The sequence below is a fragment of the Coccomyxa subellipsoidea genome (genome assembly GCF_000258705.1).
Source record: "Coccomyxa subellipsoidea C-169, whole genome shotgun sequence".
In the NCBI taxonomy this organism is placed as follows: Eukaryota; Viridiplantae; Chlorophyta; class Trebouxiophyceae; family Coccomyxaceae; genus Coccomyxa; species Coccomyxa subellipsoidea.
In genome coordinates this window covers 185,057-199,683 of record NW_005178018.1, presented here as the reverse complement: position 1 = coordinate 199,683, position 14,627 = coordinate 185,057, and the positions used below count along the sequence as shown (strand labels likewise).

General features: G+C 52.0%; 4 protein-coding genes across 4 annotated transcripts; 2 read left to right on the top strand and 2 right to left on the bottom strand.

Moving 5' to 3' along the window:
* Positions 1-1,181: 1,181 nt before the first annotated feature.
* Positions 1,182-2,375, bottom strand: COCSUDRAFT_45494 (hypothetical protein; the record flags this gene model as incomplete). Its single annotated transcript, XM_005642716.1, has 4 exons — positions 1,182-1,409; positions 1,655-1,801; positions 2,007-2,076; positions 2,302-2,375. 4 exons carry the CDS (start codon positions 2,373-2,375, stop codon positions 1,182-1,184), a joined length of 519 nt encoding a protein of 172 aa, XP_005642773.1.
* Positions 2,376-4,416: 2,041 nt separating this feature from the next.
* Positions 4,417-5,171, top strand: COCSUDRAFT_34579 (hypothetical protein). The gene has a single exon (XM_005642715.1). The coding sequence runs from the start codon at positions 4,649-4,651 to the stop codon at positions 4,841-4,843; it is 195 nt and encodes a 64-aa protein (XP_005642772.1). The 5' UTR covers positions 4,417-4,648; the 3' UTR covers positions 4,844-5,171.
* Positions 5,172-5,438: 267 nt separating this feature from the next.
* Positions 5,439-11,222, bottom strand: COCSUDRAFT_49337 (hypothetical protein; the record flags this gene model as incomplete). Its single annotated transcript, XM_005642714.1, has 12 exons — positions 10,900-11,222; positions 10,540-10,648; positions 10,243-10,316; positions 9,885-9,997; positions 9,257-9,485; positions 8,745-8,837; positions 8,302-8,417; positions 7,968-8,027; positions 7,460-7,620; positions 6,982-7,122; positions 6,053-6,179; positions 5,439-5,592 (listed from the first exon to the last, which is right to left on the bottom strand). Exons 1-12 carry the CDS (start codon positions 11,065-11,067, stop codon positions 5,439-5,441), a joined length of 1,545 nt encoding a protein of 514 aa, XP_005642771.1. The 5' UTR covers positions 11,068-11,222.
* Positions 11,223-11,596: 374 nt separating this feature from the next.
* Positions 11,597-13,355, top strand: COCSUDRAFT_60426 (hypothetical protein; the record flags this gene model as incomplete). The annotated part of the gene is made up of 5 exons (XM_005642713.1): positions 11,597-11,655; positions 11,946-12,076; positions 12,294-12,379; positions 12,788-12,858; positions 13,208-13,355. The coding sequence occupies 5 exons, from the start codon at positions 11,597-11,599 to the stop codon at positions 13,353-13,355; spliced, it is 495 nt and encodes a 164-aa protein (XP_005642770.1).
* Positions 13,356-14,627: the final 1,272 nt, after the last annotated feature.

Genomic DNA, 14,627 nt, shown 5'->3' with positions numbered 1-14,627 from the left:
CAGGGGTATTCACCAATCGCTGCAGAGCATCCTTCAGGTCCTCTGGTATCCAGCCAGCAGTGAGCACGTTGAGTCGCATGTCCACTTTGGTGTTCACCTTGTTCACATTTTGCCCCCCAGCACCCCCACTCCTGGCATATGCAATAGTCACATCCCCTGCGCATAGTACTTCCATTGCTTGTTTCTGTACATCCATGTCCATAAGCACATGGGACTGCTACGTATGATTATAGATTTATCAATGACACGTATAGATGGATGGGGCAAGCACGCTACGATACCCTTCTTTAGAGTCCTGATGATGTCTCGAGCGGTCTTTGGAGGATTTGCACTACAGACCACGCTGAGGGTCCTGCAGTGGCTGAAAGAATTTGGTACATGGTAATGGAACGACGCGCCGCGAACACTGGATTGCTGCTGAACGTGGACGTTGCGGCTGCCAATCCTGCTGATGCCCTGCTGAACTGGTGAGACTAGCCTGATCACACCGCCTGAAGTGCCATTAAAACGTCTAAGGACGCCGAAAGGGCGCTGGCAAGAGCACAACAAGCTCCAAGATAGCCGGGATGTCGTCAACATGAGCGTTTCGATCTGGAACACACTTCTATATTATATCACGCAAATCCACAGTGAGCTGCATGATGCACGAGAAACGAAGTCAATTGCTTTGAATGTCTTGAAACTCCTTTTGGAACCGAGTTTGCGGGACACCTCGCCTCCAAAGGCTACGACCTGGGACCACCTCAGGCTTGGGCAGCTGCGTCCAGAAACAGGAAGCTGCTGTTCCCTCCTTCCACAATTAAGCAGTGTTGATCCAAGTTCCTTTGCCAAAGATAATTTATGTAAATACGTTACATCCTCATCGTGGCACAAAATTGCTCACACACAACCTAAACTGAACTATTCCAGACACACTGCCGCATGGCAGCCCTGTTCAACACCGCCAGTCAGTGACCACTCATGAGGGCCCAACTTGGGCTCCAAATGGAGTCGGATTGAATCTGCAATTGGCATATATGCAGTCCCTGTTTGCCGCGACAAAGCCTGCAATGGTCTCTGAGCAAGCTGCAAGGGGAGCACTGCACTCCCCCAGGAGAACAATAATAGTTTACATTCAGGTTGCCGCTCCCCCAGCTGCAAGGGTTCATTTACAGAATACTGTCATCGCTCTCAAATCAATTTCAGGCCAGGCCAGTCGCGATCTGCACCACTTTGTCCAGGTCAACATGCGCGCCGGTGGCCTTGTCCTTGTGCTCGAAAACGCATTCCTTCCCCCGGAAGATGTAGCATCCCCCCTGCTGGCGCGACTGACCCTGCCCCGGGGGGATCCAGGGCTTCCAACTGCTTATTGCCTGCCGCAGCCCAGCCGCCCCGTCCTTCACTATCCTGTCTTTGATCGCCAGCGGTGTCTGCATGACAAAAGATTTAAGTTACCAGTGAATTGAAACACATGTCTCCAGCCTTGCTTGCATCCAGAGCTTTTGAGCAGGTCATTATGAATGCATAAAGACTGCATTCTTTAATTTCTATGTCGGCACAAATTGATGTGGCAGCTCCCGGGTTCATGTGGTTTTTCCGAATGCATTCACGGGAAGTAACAATAATAATGTGCGCTGTCTCAGTCAAGAAGCCAACAAGTTTGCTATGGGCCCACCTCAATGTTGAAGAATGTATCCACGACTCCCTTCTTCAGCTGCAAAGCATTATATGTCACATTGTCTGGGTCAGCCAACAGGCTGTCTGATGGGTATCCAGTCAGCTCGGCAAACTCCAAACCCCTCTCTGCAGTCCCGATCGTGACCTGCACATGCATGCATCAATAAGCACAAGCAGGCATCAACTTGTTAGAATTGCGGCCAGGATGGTAACACACGGCAGTTGGCAGAGAAGACACTCGTGCATCATTGTGCTTTCCAACGGGGTGCTGTGAGAGACATTCAGCCACTGAAATTATAATTTTCCATAGTGATTGCAGCAGACGCTACAAGGTTGAGGAAGCTCCGCACCAAGAATGCTTTGATACCCTTTGCTCCCAGCTTTGGCAGCACATCCGCTCTGAGCTCCCGCGCCAACTCCCTGCAAAGCAGCAATGCCATGATGATTTGACGGCCTCTACTGATTGCTCCCTCAAGTGTTGCCAACAGTTTTTGAGTTTGAAGATCTGTCATGCCAAGCACTGAAGTGAATTTCAGTCCTCCATTGCAGCAACAAAGCTGACACAGCACGGCATGCATGCAGAGATGCACAGGAATGCATGACAAAGGCACATTTGACGGTGCTTAGCAGGAATAAGGTGCTCACTGGCAGAAGAAGCAGCCCATTGAACGTGCCCAGAAGACCACGGCAGTGTCTGAATCGCTCCAAAGGCTGGTCATGTCCACTTTCCTCTGTTCTGAGACAAGGTACACCTACAGTCCCAGACAGGACAACTCGTATCAAGTCTGTTCATGTTTGGTTGATGAGGGTACTCTATTCCTCTCTTAAGGGGCGATCATTGTTGCATGCATAATACACGATGTGATAGAATGCACGAGCACACCTCATTTTCTTTCAGACGATCGTGGAGGTAGCTGGTGGAAGATGTTGCTTGGATGGAATCTGTGGACGCAGCAGCGGTCGTGAGGCTGCTCGTCTTCTGTTGTACAGGTGTTCTCAAATTTCCTTGAAAAGCTGCATGGGACGGCTGTAAGAGGTTATGTACTGGTCTCCTTGTTGGTCCATGCTGGTGGAATCTCGTCGGAAGTTGTCTAGGTGCAGTGCCAAGCTCCCCCACCATCGTGGTGCTGCTGTTCAGTCGCTCAATCATCATGCCCATCGATTATTGTAATAATTGAACAGGGAAGGTGAAGTGCAAGGAGAGAGATGGGAAGGTCAAATCGTGGCCATTCAGGAGTCCAGCTTCCCCTGACAAGGAAGCTGCCAAGACCAGAGGAAAGCTGAGCTTCGATCCTCATTCAAGAAAGGAAGAAGTGGCATCATCAAGTTCTCTGGTTTAAGAATATAAGTTTCGTGCAATTCCTCCTTGTTTCGTGTCAAATGGAATATCGATGAACTGGGATTGATTGCTTGACATAACCCTGCTCACAAACTGTTAGACTTGTTCTCTTGGACTGCGTAGTTAAGAGTTATTTGGTAATTACAGTATAAGCTGCTTGAATGGCGACGTACGGGTCCCAGGCTGACTACTATAGTTCCCATGCCGCTCTATACTCAGACCCCGAGGTACGTCCCAGGTATCCTCCTGAGCTCTTCGAGGCGATTTTCAGCTTCTCGGGGTCTAGCACAGACACGGCCCTGGACGTGGCCACTGGAAGTGGACAGAGCGCACGCCAGCTAGCCACACGATATAAACAGGTACTTGCTGGACTGATCCTCGGCCTTCCTTTATCCCACATATCTTGACTTATTCATTGACCTGTAGCAACATTTCTAAACGTGCAGGTGTGGGCGTTGGATGCCAGTGAAGAGCAGATAAAGCAATGCGAGCCGCACCCGAGAATAACTTTCAGCGTGGGCTGCGCTGAGAGGACAGGTTTACCAGACAGCAGCGTAGACCTTGTGACGGCCGCAACTGCCTTGCATTGGTATGCCCCATGCCCCAATGTTTACATTACTTCACAGCACAGCCCTCATCTCATTCAGCAGAGATCAATTAACCATCTACTACTGATGTGCGGCATACTATTTCTGTCCTCTGCAATCCAGGTTCGATGTCCCAGCCTTTTATTTGGAGGCCAGAAGGGTCCTGAAGCCGGGGGGTGCCCTTGCTGCATGGTGCTATGACCTTCCAGAGGTCAAGGATTCTCAGAGGGCGAATCAGCTTTTCAGAGACTTTTGGGATATTGTACTGGGCCCTCACAAGGCTCAGGCACATATCCACTGGGAAGAGCAATACAGAGGACTGGAGCCAGGGGAAAATGACTTTGGCGTAGTAAAGAGGACCTCGCAAGTGTTTGAGCAAAGGAGCTCCGTCTGGCATCTGGTAAGAGTTATGCAAACATTGCATGTGCCTTAAATTTCATGAACAAATACGCTTTGCAAAAAATCGGCGCACGGCTGTTCCATTTCATCTTGATTGTAATACTGCTCACAATGATGTAAAATTTTCAGGCTGCCTCAAGATCTTGGGGGGCACTCTACTCTTCATGGAGCATATGGCACGAAGACAAATTTGCTGTGCAGGTGCAGTTTGTCAAGACATCAGGATTGTATGGGAAGATGCTGAAGGAAACATCTGGCCAGCCTGACCCCTTGCCAAAGTTTGAAGAGCAGCTTATGTCTGTGTTGGGCAGGTCTGATGACAGAAAGCCACTGACGCTCCAGTATTCAGTCTTCATGATTCTGGCAAAGGATCCCAGACCTCTTTGAATGTTGACATGAACAGCATGCATCCATTGACTGTGTGCCACGCATAATATCTTGAGAACACTTTTTTTACACAGTTGTTAAAACAGTCACAACGAGGATGCCCCTTACCGGAACTGACAGGAACTACATCTATGCAGGGGATACAACCCTTAGTTATTCTGGTTTTCGCAGATCTGAGAGATATCAAAACGGGGTCTACACCCTCATTGCTTAATATACATGAATGAACAGGATACTAGGTATGTACAGTCCATAAATACAAGCACATGGCAGGCCACCAATGCCTCAATTCACTGTTTTGGACAACGTCCAGCAGTTGAGACCGCTGCGATGTCTGCTCAGTAAGCAGCGCATGCGCGGCCGTGGCAATCTGCAGCATGTTGCACACATCCCGCAGATGCCCACCTGCAGCTTTATGATACAGGCACCCTCTTCTGTCCAGTTCTACTATTCTACAAACGTCACCGCTTGGTGACAAAGTGAGACCCAAACGCACAGCAGCACCCGCCTCAAATTTGCGCCAAAAACCACCAGTACTGTGGGAGAGCACACGATGCATCTGGGCCATCTGCAGAGCTCTTCCCCGCTCCAAGCCCTGCGAAGAAAAGCTGACTACTGCAGCGCTCCATTGTTAGTTTCCGCCGCTGCCGCACCGGCCGCCCAGCAGCGCATAGAGAGCAGACGGCCAAAAAACCTCCCGCTTCACCTTGTGCCTTCACATCTATGGCTCCATGCTTCCCTTAGACTCAGGACCAGAAAGTGTGATGGCTGCAGCATACCATCAATTGCCGGTGCTGCACCGGAAGGTTGACCGTAGCCCATTGAGAGCAGAGCCCTAGTATTCCTCTCCCGCTCCACTACATGCTTAACATGTTCGAGGCTCTCTGCTTCCCTAGACTCAAGCACACTGAAGGGGAGATTGCCATCTAATTGCAATCAGATTGCAATCTCCCCTGCAGCGCAAAGCTGACTGCATACAAGCCCGTTGCATAGCATCAAGACCCGCTGCTGCGCCGGGGGCTCTTTGCTTTTCCAAGACCCAGAACCAATGGAGGCCGCAGCGCAGGGCATCAGTTCCCGCTGCTGCGCCGGAAGGGTGACAGGAGAGCTGTCAGAGATGAGGGCGGCAGAGCTGCGGCAATGACAGGCGCCACGTGGGTGAGATACACCGAGTTGGAGTCGGTGAACATGGCGCGCTCCCAATTCAGCACATCCACCGGCCGGCTGCAGCGCAATCAGTGACACAGTCCTTCACTCCGAGATCTTCCTGTAACCTGTTTATTGTTGCAAGATTGGCAAAGTGGATTCTGAAGGCCATTGGGCGTGCATGAAGTGCGTCTGTCGCCAGGAGTCATCTTGAGAATGCGCAGCAGATGCAGGCACACAGGCCGATAGTACATGGACAAGTGTGCGCAAAATACGCCTTTCTATTCCAAGTGAGAATTCTTGACAACCAATTTCCCCAGCACACTATGATACACCCACGGTCTGCGCGAGGCCCAATGTATTCGCAAGTGCCCAGACCGGAGAAGTACCTTAGCAGGCATAAGAAAGAGGAGCATTCAAACGAGAGGCCTCCTGGACATTCCATTCGCTCCTCCACACTCTCCGCCGTTGCTTTTCAAATGTGGATCTTCTGGCCAGGGATGTTCAGTTCGATCAGACACAAGTTCCAAGAGTTCACCTAGGGGGCGGGGGCAGGTAGTGGGCGGCTTCTGGGCCCAGCAGGGACACCGCTGTAGACGCGTCCGGCTGCCACACCGCCGGCCGCTGCACCATGTCCCACCCGTCCACCACCTCGTTCTCATCGTCTGCGCCAGAACAGGACACCCACCTCAGCATACCGTAGCGGTCACAGCATGCTGCACATTTTAGTCAACCCCTCAGACGTGGCTGCAGACGCCCTGCGTGTATGCCCTACGGCCTTTGACTTTGGGTCTGCCAGCCTGTAATCATTATTATCATTGTTATTGTTATTGTTGTTGATATTATTGTTACTAATACACGCTTTTCCTGCCCAAACGCCGGTACGACCTGCAGACAAGCTGCAGGTAAAGGCAGCCACAATCCCACCCCTTATTGGACTTGCCAGATCCAAGCAAGACCTTGGACACGGTGGTCGGTCTTTATACCGCCCCCTGCCAGCCGGGACCTGTAATTATAATAATTACTATAGTGGTCATTCTAAATCCCGCACCCCAGCGGTGCGAATTCCCCCGGAGTTTTGAGGCAACATTTAGGGGTCTTCTTGATATTTTATCACTATGGGGTTGCTCCATCTGATTGAGCCTGTCAAGAGCTTTACGAATCCGGTCTCACAATTGTCACAGGGTTTGTACTTTGGGAGATTAGGCTTACATGGAGGCGAAGACTAAACATGCAAGTCGGGCCACGCACTCACACACAAGCAGCATAATTGCTGGGTAAATGTGAACAGGGTCCGAAACAGCTTCCACCAGTCAAGCTAGTGACTGACAAGTTTGCTTTGCTCTTGAACCATTCTAGGCTTGGCGTGCCATGTTGCAACCCCTCAGAACCCCTCTGGCTGTAATTAAACCTCTTGCAAAGATGGGCGGTCGGATTAGCACAGCACTTATCACAGCACGCGCGCACCGTCGGTGAGGAAGCCCTCGGCGGCCATGGTGGCGCCGGCTCCGAGGGCGGCCGCGCGAAGGAGCACGCTGCCGGCCAGAGACACCTGCGCGCTCGCCGCTCGCCGCCGCGGACTCGGCCGCGCCGCCTGCGCGCACAGCACTGCGCGGGCACACAGAGAATTATGTCAGACTGTGAGGCATTTCACTAAAAAATACAAACACAGCGTTGGTAGGTTAGGATAGTCTGATATTCTGTTTGCCTGGGAGGGCCGCCGGGGTTGCTGAAGGCACGGCAGCTGTTTCATCGGGCAGCAAAAGCCTCCTTGGGAAGGGCAAGCGTGGACAAGTCTCAAATGACATAAGTGCCGTTGGCTCCAGTAATTTCTTGCAGGCGCTCTTATTGACATGCCCATGCGCCAAACGGCAAGAAACTGCATTGCATGCATCTGTGGAGGGGCAGGAAAGTGCAAACAGCAGGGAATGCGCCAAGGTGGCACCTGCCAGGCTGGCGATGGGGTTCCAATCGGAGGGCAGAGCCTGCGCATCTGCACCCAGGTGCTCGGCCAGCAGCGCCGCTGTAGACCGCCAGAGCATCCGCAGCGCCATCGCCATCTCCTCCTTCTGCCGCCGCGTCGGCCGCATCGACGAATTGCCGCTTCTGAAAGTCACCGCAACATCACCATATTCAGTGATGTCACCATGATTATCACTTCTCACTGCGCTGCTGCAACGAGTTGCCTCCGACTCCCGAAAGTCGATGCAACATCACCAGTCATTGCATTCATGCTATGTAGTTGTGATTACGATTACTGCATGCTGTTCCTGCCAGAAGAGGGGAAGTGCACTTGCAGACGAGCTGCAGGTGAAGGCTGCCACAAACGCAGACGAATCGGCAGCGTATGTAAGAAAAGGGCATAGATTCCAAACCCACGAGTTGCATGACCATGTGAATTTGCGCAGCAGAAGGGGAGAGAGCAGCAGGATTAGACCGAAAGGGGGGCGCACTTCATGGCCTCCCACTGCTGAGTAATGGCCGCCAGCGTGTAAGCTGCATTGTTTGCATCCCTGCGCGCATGGCAGCATATTATCAGAGAGCATTCCAAACCTGGTCTTCAACACCTGGGCGCATTGGACCGACAAAGACGCACATTGACATATACCATTCAACACATCAAGGAGACAGGTTCCATGCATCTGTGCAAAGTGACGCTCAAATCCCCAATGCGATGAGGTACCTAGGGCGCTGGCAGCCCAGTTCAGGCCATCACTCCCATATTCAGCTAAGAAAGGATGCCTATTTAGAGATCCATCAACACAACAGCGGTGTTGGGGAGCTCACGGGGCTGCGGCTGCGGTGTGGGCGCCGCTGCGGATATGGAGGTGGTTCACTGCCGACTCTGTGGGGGGCCCAGGCTCCCAGAAAGAGCGGGGGACCCACAGCGAGCTTGTGCTCCCCTGCACGCCAACCAGCACACACACATCAGCGCCAGGGCACGAGACAGCCCAGAGCATCAGAGGACAGAGGGTATGTATTCCCTGAGGGCTGTAAGGCTTCGGGAGAAGACGGCAAATGGCAGAAGGTGCTGAAAATCAGGCCAAAAAAAGCTGCCAGGCAGCAAGGCAAATGCCAACGGGTTTGAGATAGCATGCACACGCAAGTGGCACCCTGATTTGATCCCATGCAGAGAAAGGGCAGCCGGCAAGAAGCTTCAAAGCCAGCGCCATTGGAAGCTCTCACGTTGATGTGCCAACAGAGAGGGATGTGATGGGACAGTGAGTCACCTGGAGGCCGATGGTGTGCAGCAGTGGCCCGTCCAGGTAGAAGGCCGCCAGGTGCAGAAACTGCGCCAGATAGCCCAGCACCGTCCCCGTCTCCTGTGCGCCAGCAAGGGGGCGTTGCTCATCACAACATGCAGATTGTTTCAGCGCTTGTGGTTTGGGCAGCAAGCCGCCATGACGTCACCCCTTGTAGGAACCCTCAGGGATCTTCAAAGCTGCAGGCGGGAGTATGACCCATGCTGAATGGTGACTGGTCATGGACTGGCGTGCTTGCCAGGAACGATAGCAATTGCAACCATCTCTACCCGATTCGCATGTGTGTTCAAAGGACCAAATTAAAGATTGCCTCGGAAGTGCAGATTGGACCTCCACATAAGGGGTGAAGCTTACCTTTCCAATGCGCCTGGCCACCCTGATGGTGGCTTGAAAGGGTGTTCAAGGCGTGGTTGGAGGTGCTGGAAATGCATATTTCATTCATACAGATTTCACAGAGTGAGTAACGGGTGTGTCAGCACCTGGGCATCCTTCTGATCATCCACGTATGGCGCGAAGGACTCGGGCAGGCGCAGGCCGCACAGCTTCACGTAGGGGATGGTGGCGGGGGGGCCCCGGTGGTCGCCGCCAGGCCCCCCTCTGCTCGGGAGGGGCCCGCCACCGCGGGGTGCTCGGTCCCCCCGAGCTTCGGGGCTACTGGGCCGCAGCGCGGGAATCTGCAGCGGCAGCACCTCCAACAGCGCAGCCATCCTGTGGCATCGCCATTAGTCAACGAAAGACTGGCCAAAACTGGCCATAGCCTGATCGGGCAGACTTTATGCAATGCGTCTCATGTGAGAAAAATCGGTACAGGGAAGGACTGTGCTCCCGGCTCCACTGGCGATCTGCCTTGTGCAATTCCTGGCAAAGCTGCCATGCAATGCCTTGGCAGAACAATTCGATTATGCAAGTACGGGCAGTTACAAGAGGGTGCACGCTAAAGTCCAGTGAGGAAATGCAGTATCAACAACAGTCAACAACACCGAACACTGATGGCATGCAAGCACGCTGATCTCGATTTCTTCGGCAAGCCCCTTCCATAACTCATCTTACACATATATACACACATCCATGATGCAGAAGTCAGCAGAGTATAGGAAGCATGTGCACCTCTGACTGCGCGCCAGGATTAGCTGGTCGCTCAGAATGCGCAGATGCATGGTCCGCTGATGGATGCTCTCTGGCAGCACATGCACCAGCAGCTCCGTCCTCTTCCTATCAAGCTGCACAGCATCACAGGCACCTCAAGGACAGGAAGTAGAGGTCACTTCACCCCTCACAACATCCACACGCTTGAGGCAACCTCGATAGGGCCTCCTCTTGCAGCCAAAACTCTCAACTGTCCCTCTGGGCTGTAGATCGGTGCGCCATTAAAGGCTCTCTGGCAACTTGGTCCGTGCTCAGCATGGAGCAAAAGGTACAGCTCAGCTGCATTTGTAGCGCCTGAGGCATTGTGGTAGGTTCCCACCTGCTCCCTTGCTTCCTCAACCAGCCTGTAGCGCCGCTTGTTGCTGGCGCGAAGCTTCTCTGCCTCCTCCAGCACTGTGGTCAACCAGTCCAGGCTCAATGTCCGACTTTTGATATTGACCGAAAAAGAAGAGTTCTAGAAAGCCAAAGATCACCAACCCTGCAGATGTTTAAGGACATGCACTAGTGACCTGCCGCCCTTTCACGATCGTGAATGTGTGACTGAGGAATGTCGGTTTGCAAGGACTGCAATGCCAGGCAAGCTAGCCAGTGAAAAGGCAGAAAGGTAGTGACAGACCTCGTCTGAACTCATCCTCAGCGGCTGCAGCTCGAGCAGACGTGCGTGCAAAAGCCTCCAAGCACTCATGCTTTTTCTGGAGCTGCACAGCGCGCAGCTCTTTCCTCCTCTGCGTTGCAAAGACCCTTCGTGTCAGTAACACTAAAATAAGATTGTAGACAGGCCGTTTTAATGTTTGAGATGCCTTCTTACAGGCCACAAGACAACTCTAGCATCGTTGCATCGATTTAACACGAAGGTCGGCTAGAAGAGGTGCCTGTGCGACCCAGGAATTGCGTTTCATGGAAACTGAAGCGCAAATTCTAGCAAGTTAAAGCATGATCTTCGCGGCAGGGATATGTCGCGAAAAATCAAAGCTACCTGCGGATCTAATGATCTGGTGACGCGCTCCAACAGCTTCTGTCTATGGTGCCTTATTGCCTTGAGACCAAGGTTGTTAAGGAGGCCTCTCTTCACGCAATTGGGGCACAGCAAAGGCTTGCGGCTGCTATGGCAGACCTGACAACCTTTTCCCTCCCCCTCGCCCATCCTGCCCAGGTTCTGGTAGGGGATTACTGGACCTCATACAACCACCATGCCTCGACTTTTCTGGGGTTTCCAGTAGTCATGCACAGAACCTCGCACTATGTCATCCGTCGCGATTATGGTCACAGTTCGATATGTCAGGCATCTCAGCAATGCTCAGTGAGCATCATTTCGGTTGTATACAGTGCCTTGCATCGTTTGCTGCGTGGAAACAGATAGGGTTAAGAATGGAGGGATTTGAGAGGGTTTATACACAACGTAAAGTCCTGGGAAGCTGGGCGAAGCTGGACCCCTTCCAAAGGTGCCTTCCGGCACTAGAGCCGAGGTTGCAGTTCTCCCGAAACTTTTGGACGCGTAGATCAGTCTTGCTGTTCTTTAGCTACTGGAAGCAATATCTTGCTCTTCTTGCGTCTCCCATGAAGTGCTCAGGATGAAGTGGTACGCTGTGATCGTTGCCGTCTGCCTGCATCTTGCGATAGGTTCGGAAGCTGTGCCTATCGCGAATGTGGCATCGGATCAAGTGGCATCGCTGATGTCTCCAACTCCATACATGTACAAGGTCCCATTGTCGCCGGAGAACGAAGTCCCACGGTAGGTGTAGTACAGTGTGGCGTGAGCAAAATGAGCATAGCATCAGTCATGTCCGTCACTGTAACGATCAGTACTTTGTATGTGCAAAATCAGCATCCCGACGATGTATTATGCTTCTTTGCCCGAGTCTGCGCAGCTGTCGCTGGGAGGTGGCCCACGACAGATCGGATGTACACTTGCCAATGACTGAGTGTGGAACACGCTGTGCTGGAACACGCAGAGATGTGAATGACGGTCTACGTGTCAGGAATGAGGCCCCTTCAAAATCATTTTGGGTTGACCCTGCGCAGGATCACTGACTCCAAGGCCCTCGGATACTTGCTGATCCAGTTCATGCCCAACACCAATGCCTTGTACTACGACGTCGTGGTCTCAAACATCTATGGTCCAACTATAGTGCACCTCCACAAGGGCAAGCCAAGTGCGTTCATGCCCGTACAATGTCCCTGGAACGCTGCTTGATTTTCTGATGCCCTTGAGGTCATCAGCAGTGAGGTCGCTGTGACAGTTTCTGCCATGATGCATGAAACACAAGATTGTATGGAAGCAGTGAAGCTGCAATGAATTACAGGATCATCAGGGCAATAATGTCTGAATTAGCAAGAGTCAATGACGGTTTTCTTGGCGTGTCTATGCAGCTACTGTGGGCGCCGCCACCCTCATGTTCCTGTACAATTCCACAGCGACCGACAACAGCACAGCCTTCACCGGCCGACTATGCAGCGTACGATGCTTTACTTTACGATCCTCTTTACTGTTCAGCTTGCCTTGAATGTCCTCCGTTCGGTCTCCATCCATTGCTTTTCGCCCCTGCTGGTATCATACAGCATGATGCTGCTCTTGCTTTACTTTGTTCACCGTCCAGTTTACCCTGAACTTCCGCCGTTCAGTATGCATTAATTGCTTTTCACCCCGGCTGGCAGGGGGCGGTATAAATACTGAGCACTGTGCCCATCATATATTGGGTCTTGCTTGGATCTGGCAAGTTCATCAAGGGGTAGGATTGTGGCAGCCGTCACCTGCAGCTTGTCTGACACACATTACCACCTGGCAGGAACAGCGCGTGATAACAAGTAAATGGTGATTGCTTTTGAAAGGCTGTTGCAGAACTCACTTGACACTGCTTCTGCAGGGCATCATGACGCCGTCAGATTTTATGGGGCCTGCCGAAAACTTGACCACCATGTCGGCACTCATTGACGAGTGCGCATCTGCCCTCTGCAAGCATCGCCTGACCAGTGCCATCTCGTGCACACCGTCAGATCACACTAGATCAATTGTGCAAGGAGCATTGCGTGGCAGCGTTGTCTCCTGACAGGACAGTGCACTATGCTTTTTCCCGGTCACTCACACTTTTATTATGTCTGCAGTCAAGCATTCATGTTCCCTGTTGATTCGCTTGAAGTGCATGGGATCATTTAGCAGCCACCTGCCTGCATCCAGAAATGAAGGGGAAAAATTTGGGGGAAACCCCCATGGGGGGAAATCCTGAAGGCTGGAGCCTAAGAGGAATGAAGAGCCGGGATCAGGAGCTTGCGTGGCTTGCATGCAGGTACCTCAAGACTGACGATCTGTTCTCAAATATTCACACCCTGGACCATCCCAATGGCATCATGCGCGGCCAAATAAATGCCAAAGCGCTGCAGGGAAGTCTGGCGGCTCGCACTGTGCCCACCATGGCCCCTGGGGCTCCACTGTGACTTATCAGGTGAGTCACCGTACGCATGCGCATGTCAGATGCCTTGCGTGCTGCACACTCTCTTTCTGTCCCTGATATTGAATAAAATCCCTGTCAAATGCCTGGAGTGCTTGGAAGTCTGAGGAGCCTGAGCTTGGCACACGCCAGTCTGTTCAGAGTGTTTCCAACATCTCAAATGTGATTTGCGCTGAGGACCTGCTTGGGCCTCAGCAATCTGCAAGAAATTATATGGTTCTGTGTATGGCTTGTAGCCTGCACACCGTGTTCGTGTCTGTGATCAAGGATGCACACGCATTGATGTACATATGGACACAGGGGCTGCTTTGGCCTTGGGACTGCTTTGAAGCTTCCACAAAATTGATTGCTGTTTGACGCTGCAGACCTATTCGGGCTTCCTCAGGGAGTGGATTGCATTTTTGTTGTAAGTCATGTCACGCATGGGCAGAGGCACCCCCTCTCTGCTGCACCTTGGCACTGAAATTGCTGATCAAACTGCTTCTGGTGCTGTGGTACTTATGCACCTGACATCTGTTGCTATTTCAGGGGTGCGCGATCCCTCTGTGGCGCAAAGCGCGCTCCCAGAGTCATGCAAAGCACAAGGAATGGGAAGTGTTTTAATGGAATGAGAGAGGAAGAAGAGAAAGTCCTGTATCCCAGGCTTTTGAGAGAGAGCCGGAATTATAATGCATGGGAAGAACTCATGATCATGCCCAAAGTAGGCAGCCTCTGATTTTACTGGGGCACGAAGTATTATGTTGACTAAAATGGATCACCATGCCCAACATGCATGGAATTTTTTCCAAGGCGGCTAGCTGTGGCCAGGTTGTTTTACTTTGTTTTACTTATTTCGGCTGCTGAGAAGCGCCTCTTATCATGTGCGCTCCTTTTGCATCTTTTAAGGCCTGTTGTGTCCAGGCTCTTGTACACAGTATAAATGGGGATTGAGACCCATTGTATTTTGTGGTAGGCGGATCATCTGATGATTTTACAAGTGCGAGTTTCTATTAAGTGTTTCAGCTTGATATTATGTCATGCAGTGGCAGTGCCCAAATTGGCATCGTATGCAGCTTCAACTCGTGCAAAGCATTAAGCTTCAGGGCCTTGCAATTGTCAAAGACTCATGTCAAGGTGTGCCTTACCGTTGCAAATGATAGGCAAAGGTTCCGCTGGTATTGTGAGGCTCCAAGGAACTACTTGAAGTTCCTACTAGGAATATTTAGAAATTTGCATGCAGGTTCATCCAACATCCACTTGCCAATCGATGGTGTCCAAT

Bases quoted from the DNA above. Each gene is read 5' to 3' on its own strand.
- COCSUDRAFT_34579 (XM_005642715.1), top strand. From the start codon at position 4,649: ATGCCTCAATTCACTGTTTTGGACAACGTCCAGCAGTTGAGACCGCTG.